This window comes from Rhamphochromis sp. 'chilingali' (genome assembly GCF_963969265.1).
Source record: "Rhamphochromis sp. 'chilingali' genome assembly, chromosome: 2".
In the NCBI taxonomy this organism is placed as follows: domain Eukaryota; kingdom Metazoa; phylum Chordata; class Actinopteri; order Cichliformes; family Cichlidae; genus Rhamphochromis; species Rhamphochromis sp. 'chilingali'.
In genome coordinates, this window is record NC_137930.1 from 30,637,075 (window position 1) to 30,662,074 (window position 25,000).

General features: G+C 38.9%; 1 protein-coding gene across 1 annotated transcript in view; it reads left to right on the top strand.

The window, feature by feature from the left end:
* The window catches only part of epha5 (EPH receptor A5), a 62,451-nt gene that overhangs the window by 22,853 nt on the left and 14,598 nt on the right, over positions 1-25,000 (top strand). Inside the window, exons 4-13 of the mRNA XM_080872678.1 lie at positions 6,452-6,607; positions 6,724-7,062; positions 15,471-15,595; positions 17,133-17,222; positions 17,400-17,469; positions 17,624-17,726; positions 21,293-21,360; positions 21,960-22,085; positions 22,703-22,888; positions 24,840-24,901. Of these exons, the coding sequence (XP_080728804.1) occupies positions 6,452-6,607; positions 6,724-7,062; positions 15,471-15,595; positions 17,133-17,222; positions 17,400-17,469; positions 17,624-17,726; positions 21,293-21,360; positions 21,960-22,085; positions 22,703-22,888; positions 24,840-24,901 (1,325 nt within the window). The remainder of the gene's footprint in view (positions 1-6,451; positions 6,608-6,723; positions 7,063-15,470; positions 15,596-17,132; positions 17,223-17,399; positions 17,470-17,623; positions 17,727-21,292; positions 21,361-21,959; positions 22,086-22,702; positions 22,889-24,839; positions 24,902-25,000) is intronic.

The following is a 25,000-nucleotide window of genomic DNA, read 5'->3' on the forward strand; positions in this document are numbered from 1 at the left end:
AATTTTTCATAACAGAAATTCAAGCAAATGCTTGAAATATCCTTCAGAGATTTTGGTCTATATTGGCATGATAGCATCATGCAGCTGATGCATATTTATTGGTGCACATCAATTATATGAATCACTGCTGTATCCTTAATTAAGATCTGGTGACCGTGGAGGTCATTTCACTATAGTGAACTCATTTTCAAGTTCAAGACAGTTTGAGATTATTTGAGGTTTGTGACACGGCACGTTATTCTTCTGGAAACAGCCATCAGAAGATGAGTACACTGGTAATAACCAGATGGACGTGGTCATCAACAATACTCGTTTAGGCTGTACTCAGTTGGTACTAACAGGTCCAAAGTTTAACCAGGAAAGATCCTGCACATCATTACACCATCCACCACCACCAGCTAGAACCCTTTATACATTGATGGTAGGATTGGCCTTACTTAGGTGCTTTCATGTTGTTTACACCAGATTCTGATGACAGACAACATTTTTCTTAACTTCTGTTGTCCATTTTTGATCACTATATCAGAATTCACTGGACCCAAAACATCCAGTAGTTCAAGTAAGATACTTTCCAGCCTGTATCTATGTCTTTTTAATTCATGTCATATGAGTTTAGAGTATTCAGATTCCCATACAGAAATGTTCTGCCATCCCTCATCACAGTCAAAGATAAAGAGTGCAAATATCAAGTGGCAGGAAACCATCATCCCCTAAACTATGAATTGACTAGATTCATCAAGGAAAGAGCCACCATTATTCCTTTTAGATCCTGCTCAACTGGAATCTGCTAATGGCTTCTTTCATTGAACTCTTTCCTCCTGCATCATGCTCTCTCTCCAGCTTTCTCCCCACCCCCTTCCCCCCATCATCTCCACGTGGTGATGCTGTCATGACAACTAAAGTGCTTCCTGAGTGCTTGTTGGGTAAACTGACTTTCCCAGAAGAGCTTCCTCTCTTTTACCCTTGCCCCTGTTAACATGCATACACACCCACATGGTTTTATCTATACTTGTGAAGACCTTAATTGACTCATTGTCATTACCATACCTCTGACCCGAGCCATAACCAGCATAGCAAGTTGCATAATCCCATTTGTTACACTAACAGACAAATGCATCATCCTCACTCAGACAATACCCCTAAAAGAAAATCTCTTTGAAGAAAATGGGCCAGCCATTTGTCCTCACAAAGATGGAAGAGCAAACGCTCATGCACCCACACAGACACGCAGAAACACACGCACGCATTCCTGCAGTTGCTGAAATATTCATAAAATGCTTCATTCAGCAGCAAGGTTCTTTCCATGAAAGCCTGGCCATCTCCAGAGTCCGAGCCAGTGGAAGCTTAGTACTGATCATTTTGGCACTATATTACCCATAATGCATTTAAGAAAGTTGATGAGTTTCACCCGTTTTATAAAACCATCATAGCTCTACAGCAATGATGCAATGCAGGCATGCTATTTTTTGTGTTGAGTCAGGTGGATTATACCATACATGCAAATTTGTGAATTAAAAGTCATAAGAAATTCACAACCTAATTTTATACACATCACATATCACTGTCCTATCCCCTTTTTGCAAGAGCATGGTTGTACAACTGAGATCCCGACCTTTGTACACCTAGTTTGTGGATCTGTGCAATTTTTCTTCATGCTTGTTGGTCCATTGATGGAGTCTAATATTTGGAAGTAAATTAATGTCAGCTAAATGGTGAAAGGGCACTATAGTATGTTTTATGGCTAGTTAAATTGTTTTCCCAAGACATCCAGTCAGCATATTATGATTTATCACACATTTCTTATATTTACTCTTTTTCTCTAGACACTTACTGAGCCAATACATTGGGTTTGGTTCGAAAGCTATTGTGACCTGGATGCTTGACCTTTGGGTTTCTGCTCGTGGTCTGATTGTGAGAATAAATGAGTTGTGAACAATGGCCTCCTCTGTCAACCAACAGAAAGGAAAACCCCATTCACTCGATTGTGTATTATTACGGTATTATCATCCTTCTTTGTTTGTGTTCACATAGAAACATGCACAAATATGAGCATGCATTGGCACATGCACACAAGCAGAGGCACACAAACACAGCAATACAAAAATAATAAAGGTATGAAACATCTCATGCATGCACACCCTGAAACACGTGTTTATGATTGTTAGGCCAGTAGTTTGCTGTGGGACAAACACAGGAACAGGATATTTACTGTGTTTCCTCAGCTGGTTTATTAGTTCACAATAGTATCTGCTAACAATATAGGCAGTGCATTGAAATTCAGCCTCGTGAGTATTTGGATTTCTTCAGTCAAAGTTTACTTTTTGGTCAGTCCTGCTGACTGTGTGTGCTGTTGGAAGAGTGACGGGAAAGATGGAAACGTAAGTGGTTGTCACAGAATGGTGTGAGCCATTTGTGTTTCCATCCTCATTTCATCTTTTTATGGCTGTTTGGTGGTTCAGTGGTGCAACATAACTGCAGTAAAAACAACTACAACAGCTACATATACAATTTACTGTGTAGTCCAGTATGCAGTGTTCTCCAGCAATCTGATGCATTGGTATGATCAGTAATAATCCATTAACATACTATGTAATTATACATAAGAGATCTTTTTTTTAATATATTTGCATCCATACAGTTTTCTAAGCCCATATAAATGAATTTAAATCCAGTGTTCAGACACAGTATGTGGTCCTTAACTTTAAATTCTCTTTCATTTTAGTCCTTATCTCAGTACGTCTCCTTCTCTCTGCCTTAATCGCTTACTCGCTCTAATCCCACCAAACGACAGACAGTCATATAAATCAACATGTTTACAGTGAAATGTTTCCAATTAAAGAGGACGTTCGTTAAGAAGCATCAACGGATACCGCTGGATCCTTAATTGCCTGGGATGCCAGTGTATGATGCATATTAATTACGTATTAACCTTACAGTCAAACACACACAAATGCACATTAGTGTGTATTGCATATTAATTACCTATTACCCTTTGTTCTGTGCATTAAGAGCTGCGTGGCATCAGAAAGACAGCTTGCCCAAGGGCAACACATACTCGTACACACGTACATTAATACCACCAACGCCGTCTATTCAGGTTGCATTCACAATGAGGAATGAGCTATTTCAGTCAGCCAGGCATGACCATAACTAATCTCACTGCAGGAAGTGTGTCTGTTAGTGTGTATACATATGTGTTTTCGGTTATTTGCGCATTTAAGATGGTTAAAGAATTAAAGCACCTCATCCGAATCCAGCTGCCTGCATGTCCCTCGCTATTGTTGTGGAAATACAAAAGGTGAGTTGGTCAAAAACAGACAGTAAATGCAATGTAAAATAAATGAAGTGAAAAAAAAATCACTTAAAAATAGCACTTATTTTTTAATAAACCTTTAGTAATCAAGCTGCCATGTAAAGTTAATGTAGACCGCTTGCATGTTATGCAGTCCTATCTAGACAGTTGTACTGTGGATCTTAAGGCTGCCCCTCAGCTGTTTCTTGCTCTCAGTGTTCTTAAATTTACTCTCTGTGGCTTTTTAAGCACTTAATCCTATTTCCAACCTCCAGTTTGCTTCTCTGACCTTCACAAACCTTTGCATTCAAATCCTTTAACACATAATTAAGTGAAGAGAGTGATATTGATATGTAGTCATGATATATGTTGTCAGCTGTACTCATACAATTCAAAAAACGCATCTATAGACTTAATTTCTCTGCATGTTCTTTGTTCATTTGCATGTAGAGCATGGGTAATCTATTTATCCTAAATGGAAATGGAAATGAAGTAGAATTAATGATAATAAATACCTTAACAAGTAGTGATTAGTCAACTAGAATTGACTTTTATTAAAGTGGCATCCAATGGATTTTTTTTCATGCCAGTTTGCACATTTTAATTGCAAATGTTTATATCATTTTCATAATCATTTACAACTTCCAGGGGAAAGACATTTCCATACATTAATTTAATTTAATCAGAGCGCATCATCTCGCCTTTGACGCCACACTGGGAGCAAAAGTCTATCAGTCTATCAAACGTGGAATAGGAAAAATATATCTATTTTTCAGCTAACAAATAGATTTATTTTGCATAAGCAGTAAATGTCAAAGTAACAATGATTTATTTGATTTTCATTATGGTAGAGTGGTTTAACTATTTCCCAACAATTAGAGATCATATATGTGTGTATTCTCTTGAGTGACAGCTGGCCACAACGGTGGCCAACAGACAAATTAAGAAGAAAGAAAGAAAAAACCATCCAGAATGTCAAAACGAGTTGAACAGGAAATCCAAGTAGGGAGCCATCATAGTACCACACTGTGCCCACACCATACTGTTTGACTGACAGGTGATCTTTGGGGAGCGCCACATACACGCACACAAAGTTACAGACACGCACGCCTGATGATGAGAGCTTACCAAATCAAAAAGAGATGAAAAATAAATAAAGATAATCCATCATCTTGGCATTATACCTGAATGTAGTATCAGAAATTATTAAAGAAGTTTTTCTTTTCTTTTTTTTCATTTATTTATTTTCTGCTTTGACTCTACTCTCCAACACTCTACTTCACTGTTTGGGCACAAATATGCTTGTCTATGTATGTGAAATGAGCTGCCATCCCATTTTTATTGATTTGACCATGGGGGTTTGGAGGATGAAGCCAAGGAGAGCTAGAGACCAGACAATGGCAATAAATCTATATGCAACCACAAGTGTGTAGGTGTGTGTGTGGTAACAGGCTCACAAAAAGATTAGGTGTGTCCTACTGCCCTGGCTCGCACACCCATGTTGAGGGTAGTACATCATTGGCCTAACAAAGCACATTAAGTAAGGGAGTAACCATCAGTACAGAAGCTGAAACATTAAAATGCTTCATGAAACAAAAATACACAAAAATGTATCTCATGGAATAACTTTCTTAAACACCTGAATGAAACAAGCCATACAAAGGCAGTTAAGCATAGAGAATGTCACCAGATGTAATCCTGTCCTGAAGCTTCGCCAGCTTCATAAATGTGTCAAAAACATTATCTTGAGCCCCAACTTATAATTACAGTATGTGAGGCATTCGAAATGCCAAACAGATTTTATAAAAGGCCTGTTTCCGTGTGTGTGTGTGTATGTGTGCGTGTGCGCGCGTGTGTGTGTGTGTGTGTGTGTGTGTGTGTGTGTGTGTGTGTGTGTGTGTGTGAAGCAAAGGTGAGACTTAGAGTGATCCAGGGCAGAGGGAGAATTTTTCAGGCCTAATGTTCCATGACAACAGACCAAGGTTCCGTCAAGGTGAATCAGAGCCACTGCTGCCTAACGACTGAAACACACACACACACGCACACGCACACACACACACACACGCACACGCACACACACACACAGACATACACACAAACCATCCCACCAGTCTTCCTTTGTCTCGTCCTTTCTTCTCTTCTTTCTCCTTGTCTCATCCTTGTAAGCTTGGCTTTTCTCCTCCTATCATTTCCTTTTCTCACCTTATCTCTGTTTTTAACCATCACGTATTGTTTCCGTTTCCTAGTTTTTGTCCTCCTGTCCTCCTACCTGAGGTTTAATTATGTAGTTCTTAATAATAGCTGTGATCTGAGTGGGCTTCACAATAACTGGGGAAACACCAGCTCCTAAATTTAGAGGACAAGTCTTTTTTTCCTCAATTCTCCCCCTTGTCCTGCTTAGTGATATAGAAATATGCCACTGACTTTGCAATAACTTATAGAACTCCACTTATCAGAACTTATCTGGATGACAACAGCCAACTCGTTAAGCTGGTTTGTGAGACTGTTGATGTATGAGTACCATTTAACATTCACAGTGCATCAGCATCCCGTCTACCTGCCCCACTTAGATCAGCCTGAGATCTGTCTGTGTGTGTGTTTGTGTGGGAGGAAAGTAAATTTTGCCTGTTTGTGTTCTTGTCGTATTTGTTTGTAAATGCTGCACATATGGCACCGATATTGGGAAGCAGATGCAAGTCCAAACTTAATCAGGTGCTGGTTATAAATCATTGAACTGAAGATAATACAAGAAGGGAAATCCTTCAATGAGGAAAACTTTTTGATTAAACAGTGAAACATGAAAAGCAAGGTTATACAGGTTGACTAAAAGAAATAAGCCCCGGAGAGATATAAGAAGAAATCAGACTTCAAAAGAAACAATATAAGTGTGCCAAATGCTTCTTTTAATTTCAACTATGAAACTGCTGTATATCTCTGACGAGGAACCTCAAAACAACCGCAACCACCCAGGGAAAATTTCCTACCAGTGTGATGCTGACCTCCTTTTTTTTCAAAAGAAATAACCATGTCTTTTTCTCCCCCACTTTTTTTTGTATTTGTACCTCTCTCTGTGACCCCTTTTCTCCTTTCTATTTATATGTCCACTTTTATCATCTCCCTATCCACCCCCAAACATCCTCTCTCCTCCCTGTCTTTCAGTCTGCAAAGTGGGGTTTTACCGCTCGCTGCTGGAGTCTTTGGCCTGTAGTAAATGTCCACCTCACAGTGTGGCCAGACAGATGGGAGCCACTGCTTGCAGCTGTGAAGACGGATACTTTAAGCTAGACTCTGACCCTTCTAATATGGCGTGCACACGTGAGGATATAACCCCTTTATATTTGCTCATGCTCACTGTCAAGGCTTTTGTTTATCCAAATGCTTCTTTGTATTTCTAGCTGTATCTTCTTCTAAGCCCTTTTCATCTCCCTCAGGCCCTCCATCTGCTCCTCGTAATGCTATTTCTAATGTCAACGAGACCAGCGTCTTCTTGGAGTGGTCCATTCCTATGGATACAGGTGGCAGGAAGGATGTGCGCTATAACGTCATCTGTAGACAGGTCCTGCCAGACAGAAGGGGCTTGGAAGAGTGCGGTCCCAATGTACGTTTTCTGCCACGCCGCACTGGCCTGTCGAACACCTCAGTGATGGTGGCTGACCTGCAGTCACACACCAACTACAGCTTCTTATTGGAAGCCGTCAACGGAGTGTCAGACCTAGCCAAAGGCCATGCAAAGCAGTATGTGTCACTTAATGTGACAACCAATCAGGCAGGTATGTTCCGCCAGATTTGACTCATCATCACATTCACCATACCTGTCCACTCCTCCATTTGAACTTATCCTGAATTCTCCAGCAAAAGTCAAATGTTTTGTCATAACTGCTTCTTCTCCACGCTTATTTAAAATGCCACAGACCAACTGGCATGCTAGATTCATCGCATGACAATCTGGGTTTGATAACAAAGACACCAGATGATCAAATTATCACAGTATTTGTCCAACAAATCTGTTGCTGTATTAATTTTCACTTATGCATTATCCCTGCAGCGAAGGAGAGAACATGACACAGTGGACAGCCTTTTTTTTTGTTTTTGCATCCAGCTATGTCATCGAAAAAGCAGCTTGGTCCTCTCAATTAGGCGCATCAATGAGATTCACAGGAATCTGTGGCATAATGAAAGCTCTGTTATGTGTATGGGCTGTCGTGCGTGGCAGCAGGTGTTATTCTGCATGTCTATCAACAGTGATGGATCATGCTGATGCCATACAAGTTTACATTTGAATTTTAGGTTGGTGAGGGCTATGTTTGCTCAAGTGTGAACAAAAAAACAAAACCTAGGCTGGTGTGATGTTCAGCATTCATCATTTTTGGGAGTATGCATTATATGTGATGCCAGAGCAGCTTAGCAGATCTTTGTAACCATGAAGTCAGCTTAAGCACCAAATGAAAACCACTAAAGTGGCCAAACACATATTGGATAATGAAAGAGTCCAGCTACTTCACATAGCTGTAAATACTGGATGCTTTGTTAGCTTCCTTTTAAATGAAGATTAGGATTCACACTCCACTGGGAACCTATTTTTTATGGGTTAAGAGTTATGTGCTTTTGTTAGTTTTAGTTTTATTTGCTTGTAATGAAATGGGTAGCGCAAAGCATAATGCAATGAGAAAAATGCAAAATTACTACTCTCTTCCCCAAGGCTTCTGTCAGGAGAAAAAGGCAAGAGGGGGGGAAAAAAGCTATGTCGAAAGAATGTGTTTGTTCCATCCAAACAGATGGTTTACTGGCAGCCAAAGAATAGCAGTTATTATTAGTAGTATCAATGGGAGGAGCTGTACAAGTAATCAGGAAGGTACAGTTTGTGTTTAGGAGGACAGGAAAAAGAGCGAGGCAGATGGCTGTCTAACAGTCAAGACTACTGGCAGTCCTCTAAATGTGTTGTCACTGTGGCTGTCAGCACACTGAGTGGATTACACCAGACTACACAACTCAAATGCAGTTTATTTCAGTTGTAGCTGGATTAAAGTTAGGCAGTCACTGGACCAAGTGGAGATTAGGGATTACGTTAGATTACACATGGCTGACAGAGTCACAGACCAATAAAGTCTGCTGTACTTTGGCTTGTATCTGGTACATGCTACTGTAAGTGAGGGTGTTTTTTTAACATTACCTTGAAAACAGAATCGTGTGAGCATACTGAGAGCAGCTTGGTGGTTAACAGTTCTAATTAGTACAAATATAAACAAGCATGCATGTACAACCTGGCCGTGCCATCTGAAATGCACTCTAAATGCCTTACTCTGTGTAAAAAAAAAATAGTAGAAAGTAGAAAATAGTAGATATAACACCTCTTTCCAGTGTTATTATTCAGCTAATTATTATCTAGATTCATTAGCCAACATAGCAACATCCTATTCTGAAAGGTGGCTCAAGCGTGAACTTGTGCTTTCCCAGCATGTGTAGGGTTTTCCATTTGAAGTAGTATTTAAAGGTGCTGGGAAAAATAAAAAAATGAGGAAACTAGTAGGCTAGTAAAGAGAGATGGCCCTAATGCTATAGATGTCACCAAGACTCACGTATACCATTAACTGTGCAAAGGTTATAACCCAATCTTCATTTAATATTTTTCTAGGGAAAAAAAGAAAAACGGTGCAACAAATTATTGAAGCATGTGTAAACATACATAGAAATACAATATATTAGGCAAAAGGCAAGGCAGTTTTTCTTTTTAATGTCCTGGCTGAAATTCAACCCCATTCACTTTTATATTTCCCCCCTGACCTCCTTACATCTTAGACAAAGACGTGAACCAAAGATTTCATACAATCAGACCTGTTGCCACTGCATTTCAGTCCAATTCTTGTGTAATTTGGCATACCGCAGCCTTTTCCCCCTGTTTTCTATCCTTAAGAATAAGACCATTTCTGATGAGTGTCCAAAGACCTTCAGAAAGCCTAGGGAACTACTACACTACAATAAACATTACAAGAAAGGAAGAACTCTGCTTGGAAGCAAAAATATTAAAAAAAATAAAGAAAGAACTTTTGTCTTTTGATTGACAAGTAACAGGTCTGTGTTAGTGAAAGAATTTTAGTTTTAGGTAAGAATCCACTTAGAAAGCCATCTTTGTTTATGTAATACAGTGTATGATGCTAAACACTGTGAAACTGTGCTTTAAATATTGCATTTTGGATTCATTTACAACGTTTTTCAATGTCATGATAATGACACAGCCACTTGTGTAATTGTGCTATGTCATTGTACTTGTGTAAAATAATAACAGCAGTGAATGTTGCCTGCAGCTGCTTTGGCTGATTTTATGTAGATTATATTGACTTAGGAGTGAAAACTTTCTAACATCTTCTAGATGTTGCATCTGCTTTTAAAACCAAAATTATTTGTGAATCATTTCACAACAAATGAACTTAAGAGTACTAAAGTTAGAAGTAAGTCCACCCCTAGGAATAAGAGATCCTTTTAGCCCAAGGATGTTTTTTGAATACAGCTCCTAGCTCTTTGTAGCAGTGTGCACCAACCGCTGTTTGTGTAATGCGACTCACAAAACCAACAAAGTGAGCACTTCAACTACTGGAAGGCTGTGTATCAAGTGACTAACATTATTTGGAACAATCATTTTCACAATAATCCTGAGGCAGTAATTGTAATGACTGATTTAAAATGTTCTGATCCATCTGCTCTTTAGTGACAGATGTAATTACTAAGTGAAAACCTCAATCAGCAGTTTAACCACCTGCATTTTTGTTGTGCTCGTATGTGACTGGTCTAGAGTGTGCTTCTGCTCTCTGACAGTAAAAACAAGGTACTGAGACAAAACTACTGCTAAGGCTTAGGCAGGGAGAGAGATAGAGTCAGAGGATCTGCTGTTTGATGTGTGAAAAGTGTCACACACGATAAGTTATCCGTGAAATAGGTGATTTCACAGTGTCCCTGCGAAACCCTGCTGAATAATAAAGTGTTGGTTGTTGGGAAGAGGAGATCAGGAGAGGTGAAAAACGGGAGAAATGTATGACAGAGAACGAGAGAACAACAGGGCAGAGGGGGCAAAATGTGGAGAGAAAATGATAGGATGCTTGTGATAAGGAAAGAAAAGGTTACAGCAAGAAGCTGTAACAGCAGGAAAGATAAGCAGAGGACGGAAGTAAAGAGACAATAGTGAGAGTCTGGACATTAACTGCTTGTATACATTCAAAAATACAAAGAGCACTGTTGGAGCATGGAAGCCCACATATTTTTCACTGCTTTGATGTTCCTTGACACACTGGTATATACATTTGATAAGGTGGCTTGCTAGCACCTGCCTTTATGAGGTAGAAATTAATTTTGAAAAGAAAAGTAAGCCACCAAAATGCTCATACAAGTTTCCCTGCAACCCAGTGATTGTTTCCCATATGTTACATTTTAAGCTCTGTATTTGCTCAGACATTGATGAATGTTTGAGTGGAAACAATTAGCATATTGCTCTTTCTACACACTCAAAAAGGAAGCTTTGAAATCTAAATAGTTTCTTTTTGTATTTAATAAGCACAAGTTTTACAGCTTTGTTTTATTAGGATAGCTCTGTCTGTTTTAAAATATCTTATTTCAGGTTATTTGTTCCTGCTGTAGGCACATTGAGTGCCACTTGCACAGTAAATGCTCCCAAATACGTTTTTTCTGCTATTGGCTATTAATCAAATGTACCATGATACATTAGCTTGCGTGTGGTAAAAATGTGCTGCCTGCCACTGCAGCTATTTATTTTACTTTGATGTGGAGCGTGCAATACTGTGCAAAAGTCTTGAACCACCTTTCATTTCTTTAGATGTTTCTAACAGGGAGACAGACTTCCCATTCAGTCCTTGTGCATGACTATTTTCATATGAATATCGTTTTTGTTTGTAAGCCACTTACACTGACCTATGAGTCATTCAATTATCAAAAAACACCCAACTCAAGGTATGAGCCAGTGCGTTTTCTCTACACATAACTTTAAATTGTATCTTTAATCACTTTGTTCCGAACACTTTGTTGCAAAAACACATCATTTGTTTCTATTTCTTTAGTTGAAACTATGATTAATGCCATAGATCACACTGTTTGACAGGTATAACATAGTATTTCTTCACCCAACATTGTGGCTCCCAACAATCCCAACACTATCTTAGCAAAGAGGTTATATTGTTGGTAGCATTGCATTCTTTCTGTCTGTATACATGATAGCTCAAAAAGTACTAAATGAATTTAGATAAAAGATTTGTAGGGTTGTAGAGTGTGTTTATTTTAACAATCCATTCAAATTGGCTAACATCCACCAAGGTCGTGAAGGTTAACTCAAGGATTTAGTGGTTTAAAAGGAACAAAAAGCCTTCTAACATATAACTTAGGAAACTGAATCTTATAAGTGTGGTGTGTATTGTCAAAATATAGAAAGGCACCAATAGCTCAGTTGTTTGTGCATTAATTTTCATTTACTTCCTCTAATTTAAAAAAAAAAACCATTTATATCCTAATTAATCCAGCAACAATAAATAAATGTTATAAAATAAAGGGAGAGTGATGGGAATGGTACAAATGCAAATTCTGTAAATACACCAAATTGGAGCAGTTTATGGTCACAGCATTAAATCTCCAAGCCACAATTAAAATATTCCAGCTATTATATTTTTTTGTCAATATTGATGTGCTGATAGGGAAGTGGATTGTGGCAAGATGCTGGATTGGTGCAAAGCCACTAATCGAATGTATTGCATCAAAAGAAAAGGCAGATTAAAGTTTTAAAGTTCCTCACAAAATAGATGATAGCAGTTTTTGTACTTTGCAACCCTAGTGAAGACATCTCTGTCCCCTATCTCCAATTCATTCTGTCTCAATCTATCTATCAGTCATTCCGAGAGGGTAGTTATAAGATAAAAACGAGATCGTTGAAAGCCGGTATTGATTTTGGTGATGTGCAGACAGATAGTGGTCTGGGAGATTTATGTTTAGCACTGTGATAATGTTGCTTTTATTTGTTACATTGGATAGCTGTATTCCTCCAGTGAATGGGTTTTACCTTTTCTAAACTCACTCTTTGTAGAAAAAAAAAGTATCAGACGGATAGCAAATAGAGCATTACCAGCCACCAGGCATAAACACCAGGAGTTCATCTTCATTTGCGTTTTCATTGGCATACTGTATGTGCTCATTAGCAGTTATAACACGCAGTGGAAGTGTTTAAAGCTAGAAGTGTCATTACACTGTTTACCCCGTTGTTAAAATAAAAGTGTTGCTGGGTCCCGTCTACACTCTTTCAACATGTCTCCTCCTCGTCTTTCATTTTTCACTTTTTTTTGCCTCTTGCATTCCCTCCTCCTCCCCGTCTCTCTCTTCTATTACCTCTCCTTCTGTCTCGATTGAAAATCTGGGTTTTAAAGCACTTGTTTGAGTGTGAGTGCTATTTTGGTATATACAGATATTGTATATATCTGTATTTGGTGATAAGGAAGAGACAGAACCAAGTGAGCCAAAAAGTGTTTAATCGCTGTGTTTGCCGCAGACCAACATTTCCTGTTTTTATGTGTGCTTCAAATGTAAACCGACTTTGCATTAAGTAAAGCAACAGCTCAGTGAAAGCATGTAAAGTAGCTTGCACATACTTCCAACTAACTAAAATAGGAATGGCTATAGTTTGGATTATAGTCTAGAAAAAGTCAACAGTTTTAGTTTGTCTAAATTGACAGAAAAATTATTTTTTAAGAATTACGAGTTTGCAACCTTGTCGTGGTGGAGGCATTTGTGTGTCCCAGTAATCTCAGGGGCTATGTTGACAAGGGGCTTTCATCCCCTGGTAGGCTCTCCCATGGGAAATTAGTCCTGGGTGAGGGACCAGAAAAAGAGTCATTCAAAAATCCCTATGATTGAAAGATCTAGGAAACAGTTCACCCTGGCTGGGATAGGGTTACCGAGGCCTGCCCTGGAGCCCTGGAGCCAGGTCCATTAAGGGTGCCCAACTGTGAGTGCCTGGTGCCTGGGCCTTAGTCCATGGGGCGCGGCGAGGCACAACCCGAAAAAGAGACATGGGTCCACCCTCTTGTAGGCTCACCACCCGGATGAGCCACTTATGTGCCAAAGGACAATACAGAGTACCCAGCCATCTTGGAGTCCCTCGGTGGGGTACTTGAGGGTACTCCCCCTGTGGACTCTGTCGCCTTATTGGGAGACTTCAAAGCTCATGTGGGCAATGACAGTGAGACCTGGAGTGGCGTGATTGGGAGGAACGGGTTTCTGACAAGGATGTCTCCTAGATGCCTCCTGGGTATGGTGTTCCAGGCATGTCCCGCTGGGAGTAGGCCCCGGGGCAGACCCAGGAAATGCTGGAGAGATTATATCTCTCAGCTGGCCTGGGAACGTCTTGGTGTTCCCCCAGACAAGCTGGAGGAGGTGGCTAAAGAGAGGGAGGTCTGGGCTTCTCTGCTGAGGCTGCTTCCACCACGACCCTGCCACAGATAAGTGGAAGAAAATGGAAGGATGGATGGATTATGATGATAAATAAAGATTTTAAAGGCATTAAAGGAATGTAACCTCTATAATTAGTGTCCTTATTGTTTCTTTGTGAAAAATAATGTTTGACAACATTTTTGATGACAATTTTGAGACAAAATCCCTACTTCAAATCTAAGAATGATTTATATAACCCTAAAAATCACTAGCTTTGGTAAAAGGCTGTACCCTCTTTACAAATCCTTTTCAAAACATTTGATTAAATATAGAATGGAAAACTGCATCCATTTTTGGAGGGTGTAAACTTAGATTTTGGTGTATTGTTACCCATAAAGCTGCTGGGAAAATAAACCCTCTCTCTCATCATTGAATCCAGGCTTTATACCATTTAAGCATTGAGTGTGTGTATGTGTGTGAGTTTCGGTCTCTGGTTTCAGGCTTTTAAGATATTCCAGATAACACTTCTGTGCAACCATCCACTCAAGATACAGTTACTGTGTTTGTAGCGATGATTTATTCTCTGTGGACTTCTGCTGAGGCCATTGAAACCTAAACGGTGTTTAGCATTTGCAGTAGCCACACATTCACATGCACATCCACGCGCATCAACATTCACACACACACAGGCTATAGGGATGTTGCCTGAGGGAGCATTTTGCCTAGTTAAAAGCTCTTTATGTGTCAGAGACTCTCCAATTGTCCCTCTGAGAGATGAACCAATAGATCAGGTTACACCAGGATGGCTTTGCAATTGATGTAAACTTGCAGAACAAAGCTCACTTCAAAACTGAAAGGATAAATGACAGAAAAAAGACATAAATGAAAATATAAGCTTTAAAGAAATACAAAGAAAAGAACGAAATACACAAATATCTTGTGCATAAAAGTGACACATTTATGTCGTTATTTTGTTGTTTGTGTTGATTCTACATTAGAAGAGTTTTACAGTGTATTTCGTAACCTTTAATGTGTGCCAAATTTGGTACACTAGACACTCAAATGTGAAGACTTAAACAGTTGAATTCATATGCTTCTCTGGCAGCACATGCTCAGCCAGCAGCAAGACATAAAGGGATGGTTTAATTAGACACAGGTGCACCTTGTTGCCAAATTGCAAACATGCTTCTGAGGCAGAGCTGCTTGGTAACCAAAAATAACATTTTTTGAGCTGGAGCTTGACAGACAAAAGCAAACAACCTCAGAGAGGAGCCTAAATTCCAAACATGAAACTCATAAGAAAAAACATGGCAAATTATGTCTTTGAAAGAAATCACCAAACAGCAAAGATAGATATCCGTTACTGTGTAAGTTGTTACATGAAAAACCTCTTCCTATTGTCGCCAAATTTAAAATCCTCTTTAGGTTTTTTAATCTACAGTTAAATTTTTCATGATTTACAGCAATCACAGCATGCATGACAATTAGTTATGTGCATGTAAACATCAATGGATGAGGTGTCCTCAAAAGAATGATGTCTTGTGAATGCTGATGGGATCCAGCAGATTTTACAACATTGGCACACTTTGCCACGTGCCTTTGTGCCACGGTTTATTAGAGTTTTATGCCTGTGTTATTTAGTTTTAATAATGTGAAATGCAGTGAGAAGTGCAATGGGTTGCATCATATTTAACTGCTGGATTGTGCTATTTATGTTGATACTTCAAACCGTACTATTTTCTTTGAATCTTTGTTTCTGCAGCACCGTCCCCTGTGAGTGTGGTGAGGAAAGGTCATACAGGGAAGAGCAGCATTGCCCTTTCTTGGGCAGAGCCTGATCGTCCCAACGGCATCATCCTAGAGTATGAGATCAAGTATTTTGAAAAGGTAAAAATCTTTTCACAAAGCTGTGTACCTTTGTCTACTGCCCTTGGGCCAGCTGTGTTTTCCTAGTACCTCCCTGAACCTCTCGTACAGTAGAGGTTTCAGTTTTAAAAGCACTGGTTTTCCAGTTTAGTGTTTTAATGTATACAGTTTTGAACAATATGTACTATGAAATTAAATGTACTATACAACAGAAAACTCATTTGTAGGGCTATTCTTGTTTAAGCTTTTGCTTTTAGTTGTACAATAGATATCATATTGACTTTAGTCCACAGACACACACACATCATATAAACATTTCTGTTGATAAATGTCATTTTCAAAGTACATAGCTAGTGACACTGGTTGTATCTGGCCTTTTTTAAGAGTATATATATATATATATATATATATATATATATATATATATATATCAGAATCAGAATCAGAATACTTTATTGATCCCTGGGGGAAATTATTTTTTGTTACAGTGCTCCATTTTAAACCAACATTAAGACAAGACAGACAATACGCTAACTAAGAATAGTACAATATATACATATATATACATACATACATACATAAGTCACTTATAAATAAATATTTGGAAAAGAAACATGTGTAGTTGTAGCAGCAAACAGTGTGTTAAGTGGATGCGTTGTACAGGGAGATGGCCACAGGCAGGAATGATTTCCTGTGTCGTTCAGTGGTGCTTTTCGGTAATCTCAGTCTCTCACTGAACGAGCTCCTGTGACTGACCAACATGTCATGGAGTGGGTGGGAGGTGTTATCCAACATTGTCTTTATCTTGGACAGCATCCGCCTCTCCGACACCACCTTGAGGGAGTCCAGCTCCATCCCCACAACATTGCTGGCCTTACGGATCAGTTTATTAAGTCTGTTGGCATCTTATATATATATATAAGAAACTGACCATATATAAGAAACTGACCATGCTTGAACAACCTCTAGCAGCACTTCCCCTTTGCCCTGTATAACACACCTAATTTGTTACAGCTACAGATGTGTGTATCTTACTGAAATTGTGTTTTAAGCCGGGTCCAGTGAGAAAACTTTGACTTCAAAAGTCTTTGTAACAGCATAATAGCTTTTTTCCCCCCCTTTTTTGTTAAGTTGGACTTAAGTAGGGACAGCAATTTGATGCTTCTGTGCAGATCATTGTTCCTGTGCCCTTCCTCTTTTCTGCCTGTAATCCTCTGATGTCTTCTTTTCTAAGGTCACAATAAAGGTACATTGGAGAGCAGGGTAGGGTTTGTGGTCAGTGGTGAGCTAATGGCATCTGGCTAATGGAGGCAGCATTTAGCTGAGTTAAAACCTGATGTGGTTACAGTTGGAAAAGTGATCCCTACACACAGGCATTTAGACACACTCATGCTCGCATATACCACAGGTAGCTGCGGAGAGAAAGCAGCAATAAGCTATATGCATACAATTTGGCAATACAATTATTGGGGCAACACATTTTTGACAATCAAAAGTACAAAAATGTTAGTAGAACACATGAATAAATTAAGCTAACATTCTCTTTCTTCAACTAAAGGAACAGGACTCCAGTTACACAATAATAAAATCCAAGGATACTGAAATGGTGGTGGAAGGCCTGAAGCCCTCTTCAGCTTACATCTTCCAGGTCAGAAATGGGTTTCACAAATTAAGAGAATGATAATGGAACTGGATGACAAAAGGGAAGGAAAAAATATTTAAATATGTAGCAATGACAAAATAGTTTGTCAGTATTGCCTAAGATCAAGCAAATCCAAATGAATTAAATTGAAGTATGGTGCATGAATGATATGATGCATTACAGGTACGAGCCAGGACCTCAGCAGGCTATGGTGCATTTAGCCGGCGCTTTGAATTCCAGACCAGCCCTTACTGTGAGTACACCAAAGAGAAGGAGAGAATGACAATACAATGAAGTTTAACTTGTACACAACTCCCACCTGTGTTCTGGGGCTGTATCAACAACAGATGCCAGGTGTGGTTTTGTGTTTGTGTACTGTGTGTAATCCCATGTCTTGTCTTTGGCAGTAACTGCTACTAGTGAGCGTGCTCAAGCTTCGATAGTAGCGGTGGCCATCACACTGGCTCTGGTCCTGCTGGCAGTGGTTGCTGGATTCCTGCTCAGTGGGCGGTAAGGCATAACCTATATACCTGCAAAAGAAAATATGATATAAAAGTATATCCATGTGCATGTGCGTGTATATCACCAATATACACGCACATGCACATGGCAATAAAAACAAATACAAAATATTAGCATGAGAGTGCTACTGTGTTACTTTTAATAATGTTCCTGTTACTGGAAATATTGAATTAAAGTTACGGTCTGTAAAATCTAACCAGTAGATGTCAGTAGATTGCAGTCAACGGAGTTCTGTTTTCTTCCCAATTTACCTGCATAATCCTAACTACGGTGGTCACTGTAGGACAAACAGCTCTGGACTTGAGGTGGCTGTAAAATTTAGGGATAGGAGTCCGACAGCAGTTGATGAGTCAGCGAAGCTCGCTGTTGTCTGATGACAGGGATATTGTGTTGAGTTGTTGAGGATATCCTGAACTTTTCTGGTGGCAAGTGCTGTTGTTTTTGACGGTGTTGGCTCCTGTCAGTGGCATTAGTAAAACTTTTTTGGAGTGGCTCAAACATTGTTGAATAAAATGTGAGAAGGCAATCAAACTGTTTATCAGCATGAAAGTGTGATATTTTTGACACTCGAGCCTAAAATTATCTGGCATGGTGTTAACTTATTACCAGCTGTTGTTGATTAGACGGGAAAGTCACATGTCAGTAATTAATTGTGATATCAGGAATAAATAAGTATGTTTACGTACATTATGCATGTTTTCATGTGTTTGAGCCCTGAGTTGGGTTCAGAAGATGAGGCTTGGACATTTTCTAGGACATTTTCTCCAGATGCCAGTTGGATTGTATGTTTCATTCACATTTTTGCTTCTTTCATGAAGAAGCATAGGTATGATCTTTCATTTCATTTTAATTTTAAGGGACAGCTTAGATTGAGCAGTTTGGAGACAAAGTTAGAGAAGCAAGGCTGAGATCGCCTGAACGTGAGGAGGAAGGATAGTGGATATTAGGCGAAGGATGCTGAATATGGAGCTCCCAAGCAGGGGGAAAAGGAAGACCACAGAGAGATTTGATGGATCTAGTGAAGAAGGACATGCAAAGGGTTGGAATGGTACAGGAAGCTTATGGGATTGGGTCAAATGTAGGCAGATGTTCCACTGCGCTAACCCCTAGATGGAGAAGTTTAATGCTGAGGTTAAGTTTGTTGTTACTGGACTATGAAAGTGCAGTTTAAGAATTTGAAATGTTCAATGGAAGAAGAAAAAAAGAGGTCCAAGAGGTCAAAGACAATTTTTTCTTATTTTCTCCTTATTTAAAAAAAATAAAAATAAAGCAGATAATAGTGCATATTCTTCTCTGTTTATTTTATGTACAATATTGTACGTTAGTTCAATAATGGTCCCTCATCACTTTATCCATTTCTGACCTTATGCTGAGTAAATCTCGTTTCTGTCCCAGATATTTCTCTGTGGTTGAGCAGCATTATGGGATTAGACACATAGCTTGAAGTAAGACTTTTGTGATAGGTCAGGATTAAGGGTTGCTTTTTAGGTTATAACTACAGGCTGGATTCATATCAGTCAAGTGGATTTTCCTCACATCTGGTAGCACAACCTTGCTCATAAGCATTTACCATTTTTCAGTCTACAAGTCTGTCACATTCGCATGCCCCCATGTGCATATGACCTTCACTTTATCAGTAAAGTCAAATTTTTTTAATTATGAAAGAATGTTCCCCACGTGCAGACACAAAACTGCAGACGGAGTGATAATAGACAGTAGAGAAAATAGTCAAAGCCAGAGTAAAAAATCATTAGAACTCGTGTATTCCTCTGTTTCTTCAGGGTAGTTAAGTCAAAGCTCACATTTCAGTTTCTCTACTATATTTTGAGGTTTTCTAAGAATGAAAATACATGTTCGTTTTTCTCCCAGATGCATATTGTTGCTTCATTTACGAAATTTTCTTCTCTCCTTCAGTATTAGGTCATCATTTAAACAGTTTAGGTTTGGTAAATGCACAATTTTAAAAAACTGTATTTAATGTTGAACATAAAATTATGATGTTGGAAAGAATTCAGAAACAAATCAGAACGATACAGAGTTGATTTCTGGTTTTGCCGAACAGAGATGAGGATTGCGGATCATTCCAGGGTTTTGTGTGTGGGGGAGGAGAGATGGAAGAATGCCAAATTTTCCAACGATGGATTTAGGGCACAAGCACCACAACCCCCTCCCACCAATGCATCTCCCACACACCCACTCATACATGACTCTCCAGACTACACATGCGTGCACAGAACACATGTGTGGAGCCTAGCACATACGCACTGGTGTATGCATGGGTTAACACACATGTACGCACACACGCAAACACATGCATGAAGTTGGAGGGCATGCTCAAACCCCTTGACTCAACAAATCCAGCAAACTAAACACCCTCCAGGCAGACACACAAAACACGCACACGCACAAATACAGACACACAGAGTCAACCCTCTCCAGCTGCCCATACAAACCCCTCTAGCCAAGCCTGGTTACCCTACAGAGAGGTCCGATGGGAAAGACTTGGACATGGCCCCGCTGTGTGTGTGTGCGTGTCTTCATCTGTCTTCAAGAACTAAAAGATAGGAAAAATTCTACCATCAAAAATACTTGTTTGACAAATGACTAAAATAAAACAGTAAATTTACATTGCAGATATTTTAATTAGTTACTCTGTATCTGTTTGTTGCGTGGTGTGTTTTTGTGTTTGCATATAGGATCAAGTTTAAATTCATTACACATGTTTAATCTGGGTTATCTGTGATTATCTCTGATGCCAGTTGTAAAAATATTGACTTATAGAAGCGTTTTAAGCACAAACACACAAACATACAAATGAATGTCGGTTTAATCCACCAGGCTTACACAGACATAATGGAAAAGAATATGATATAGACATAAACATAAGCCTTGCGGCTTCAAAAGTTCTGTTTTCAGTCTGGCCTTTCTTAAAAAGTGACAGATCTCTTTTTCCTGTTGCAAAAGTCAGAGTTGATATGTCGAGAAGGGCTTTCTTGGTTATTGATATTTTGTGGAAACTGCATTCCTTTGCTGACATCTTTTCTTTTCAGCAATATTTTTGAAAACCTTAAAAGATGGGTTAGCAGATTCAGTGAGAAAATATAAAGCTTATTTTGCACTTAGATTCTTGGGGGAGGTGGCAGGGTTTGCTTTTCTTTGCTTGGGCTATTTTGTGAGATCACTATTCAAAAAGTATATTTTCCTGTGTTTTTGTACTAGTTTGTACTAGGAAATAGTTGCCAAATGATATCACTTTGAGAGGAAACCACAGGGATCATTTCTTTTTTACTGCCTTCATCTCAAACTGCATTAATGCCGGAATTCATTCAGTCTACCTTGGAGACGGTGATAAATGTTAAAATACTTGCGCTATTTCAAAATAAAAGTCCCATTCTGAGAAATATCATCAGATTTAGTTATTCCCCCTCAGTGTATGTGTCATTGAGACAAGTATCATTTGACAACATTGCTTAGTCGCTGACTTTACATGTGTGTATTTAACAGCACTTTGACATGACATTGACACTAATGTTTTTGGATCACTTCTTCCTTAGGCGCTGTGGCTATAGCAAAGCAAAGCAAGATCCCGAAGAGGAAAAGATGCACTTCCACAATGGCCACAGTAGGTTAAAGCCCAGACTTGTTCTGTATGTGTCTATGTATGTGGGCTTAAGTTCATCCAAAGTTTACAGTACATGTACAGTACAGGGTTCACACAGCGGTCATGTCTGGTCATGCTATCTCCTTTGGCATGTGCGTACTATAAGTACAGTTGACAGTGTTTTGCTAGAGTAGCTATTCACTGAATGGCACTGCCACAAACCAGGCTCATAGCTACCAGCAAACACACAGTTGGCAGACAACACATAGAGCTATGATGACTTATAGATTGTGACAGCTTAATATATTTGTCCACATTTTTGGCATGACACCCTCTATCCATCTTTTGGTATGGAATCAAAGCCAACTGTGATTGGTATATCAACTCCAGAGTAGTCAGGAAAATAATACCATGTGGGATAGTGTTATATTGATTTGGACTGTGAAATAAAATGTTTAAAATTAGCGTTTATTATCTGCATTCCAAATTTGCAGGATGGATGAAAAGATGGTTGTCTTCTGGGAATAATTAATGGCACTAATTAATACATGTATCTTTTTTTTAGGCGTATGAATCTATTGTACTCAAATAATAATGTTGCTCTGTGTGTGCTTCTGCAGTAAAATTTCCAGGGGTGCGTACTTATATCGATCCCCTCACCTATGAAGATCCCAACCAGGCAGTGCATGAATTTGCCCAGGAGATTGACGTTTCATACATCTCCATTGAAAGGATCATTGGTGCTGGTGGGTAAAAAATAATGTCTGCATCTGTGTGTGTACACCTTGGAGATCCACTGTTTCATATTTGGAGCATCAGTTTAAGCCTGTCTGTGTTATCCTTAATTCAGAACCACAAAGGTAAACCTGTTTAATCGGTGCCCTGAAACAGCTTAACGTCACAAAATGCCTTATTAAAACACATAGACTAATAGCATAATGACTCGAGCCTAATTCTGCCTTCTGTAGTGTTGAAACATTTTCTCATTAACACTACTGCAGTGTATCGTATTTTCTACAACCTTCATAAACCTGTCACATTCATAATTGCATAAGCTTGCATAAGTTAAGAGTGTGCTTAAAAGCAACATTGTGCACAGACATAAATAATGTTTCCACTGACAAAAATTTTGACTGACCACATTTATTAGCTTCAAGCGCTTTAGCCAATTTCAAGATTGGCCCCTTAAAGTAAAGAATATAAGCTGTACGAACACAGTGTGTCAGGCACAAAATTTCAGCTTTACTTAAAGAAAATCTATCTGTATCTTCAAGGTTGATTTGCCATTTCATAATAGTTTTTACAGGTCAGGTTTAACTGAAATGTTGATGCCACTCTTAATGTCTACCTTTTTTTCCCTCAGGGGAATTTGGTGAAGTGTGCAGTGGACCGCTGAGGCTGCCCGGGAAACGAGAGATCCAGGTTGCCATTAAGACCTTGAAAGCAGGCTACACAGAGCAGCAAAGACGTGACTTTCTTTGGGAGGCGTCAATCATGGGCCAGTTTAACCACCCAAACATCATCCGTCTGGAGGGTGTGGTTACTAAGAGTGAGTTATCAGCATGTGTATCACTATTTAAGTTTAATACACTGTGTTTTGTGTGAAACTGCATCCTGTAGGATCTAGCACATATTGGATGTCACAATGTAAGTAAAACTCACAGCAGTTGTTTGGTGTAGATATATAGGAATCTTAAGCCTTGCTATGTCATTTTAAACTTGCATGCTGTACTTAATCAGTCCTGTAGTTTAACAGGTTTTCCTTTTCAACTTTTTTTCTGACTTACACTTAGTTAATGTCATAGTCTGCTTGTCAAGTTCAACAGTATCTAATATATTAACTTTTGAAAGCAACTGGAAAGCTGACAATTCAATTTCAACCCTATAATCTGTTTTACCTTCATGAAGATTAACATATTTCTTTCTTCTTCTTTTTTCTTTTTTGCATAACTGAGTGTTGATCTAGCTGCTAAGTTTATGGTGGCCCCGAGAAGCCAAACAGGCAACTTAAGAAAACACCAGCAATAAGAAAAATGATGCAAAAGCACACAAAACACAACGGAGATAGGGGAAAAAAACAGAAAAGGAAAAACGAAAATGGAAATAGGAGAAAACAGATTTCCAAAAGCACAAGGGAAGTGTTTCTGGGGAGACAGAGTGTGTGTTTTAATATCATGATTCATATAATACTAATGATGGATTTTTAGGCTAATAGTTAGGCTAACACACTTACCTCTCATCTTTTCTTTCCTCACAAAACCAATAGATCCTCCACTTCTTTTAAGTGTCTCCCAGCACAATTCTTTTTTTTTTTTTTTTTTTTTTTTAAATGACATCAGAAACAGCAGTATGCGACATTACGTGATGGCAGAGCTTCAGTTCATCCTTTGTCATTTTTTTTTTTTTTTTTTTTAATAAATAGGACAGGGGGAATGAATGAGAGAAAGAGGGGGAGAGAAAGAAAGAAAACCAAAGGGGAGAAGAGACGGTGAGAAGGGGGGGGAAGAGAGAGAGAAAAAAAAAAAGAACTCCTGGGTCACCTGTATGGAGAAAAAAAACAAACAAACAAAAAAAACAAACAGAGGAGACAGCAAACAACAAAGAGCAACATAATAATAGAGAAAACAAAGCACCATCACAATAAACTAGCTAGTCATAGATATCAATATTTACTAAATAATAAACGATATTGTGCAGCACGCAAGATAGACAGCGCACAGTGTGCTTTGAGGCAGCAGCCAAGAAAGCTTTAGTCCGCGTCTGTGAATACCCATGTGTGCATACCTGTGTGGATCAGCATGCTTGCATTCCAAAGGTTTCTCCATGTAATGATCTGCTAGGGAGTGTGGGGGGGCCACAGCCCCGTCCTCCAGGGTGTGAAGCGTGTGAACCTCCCCATCTCCCAGCACAATTCTTAGCATATTTTGGTTCCTGCACCTGGTCCATCAGATTATTGTCTCCCCAGAAACACTTCCCTTGCGCTTTTGGAAATCAGTTTTTTTCTATTTCTGTTTTTGTTTTTTTCTATTTGTGTTTTCTTTTTTCCAGTTTCCGTTTTCGTTTTTTCTATTTCCATTGTGTTTTGTGTGCTTTTGCAGTGTTTTTCTTATTGCTGGTGTTTTCTGCAGTCCGTTTGGCCTCTCAGGGCCACCGTATAAGTTGCTGTTAAGGGTTGTTCTCATGCGTACAAATGTTTACATCTCAGTTTAAATTTTGGAAAATTGCATGCACAAAGTCAGATAAAGAATTGATTATTTTAACTGAGAAGTAAGCCATATTTCAAGCAAAAACTGGCACACATGATATGTCCTTATTCTATTTTTTTGTTTTGTTTGTATATAATATAAACTTTGGAATTAGATCATTAGAGGATATTTTATTTTGTGTTGCTATCTAGATAAATGGTAAAAACAAAATCTTATGTCAAAACTATGATTTCAAAATATTTGCTTATTAACGTGAAGTATTTTATTGTTGATTTTGTTTTTTCTTCTTCTCAGGCAAGCCGGTGATGATCATCACAGAATACATGGAGAATGGCTCATTGGACACTTTTCTCAAGGTAAACTATACAGGAGAAGGGTCTGAGGGAAGAAATACTTAAAAAACGACCCTGGATAAAATACAAACCCACTCTGATTCTCCAAAAATCTCCAAAAAG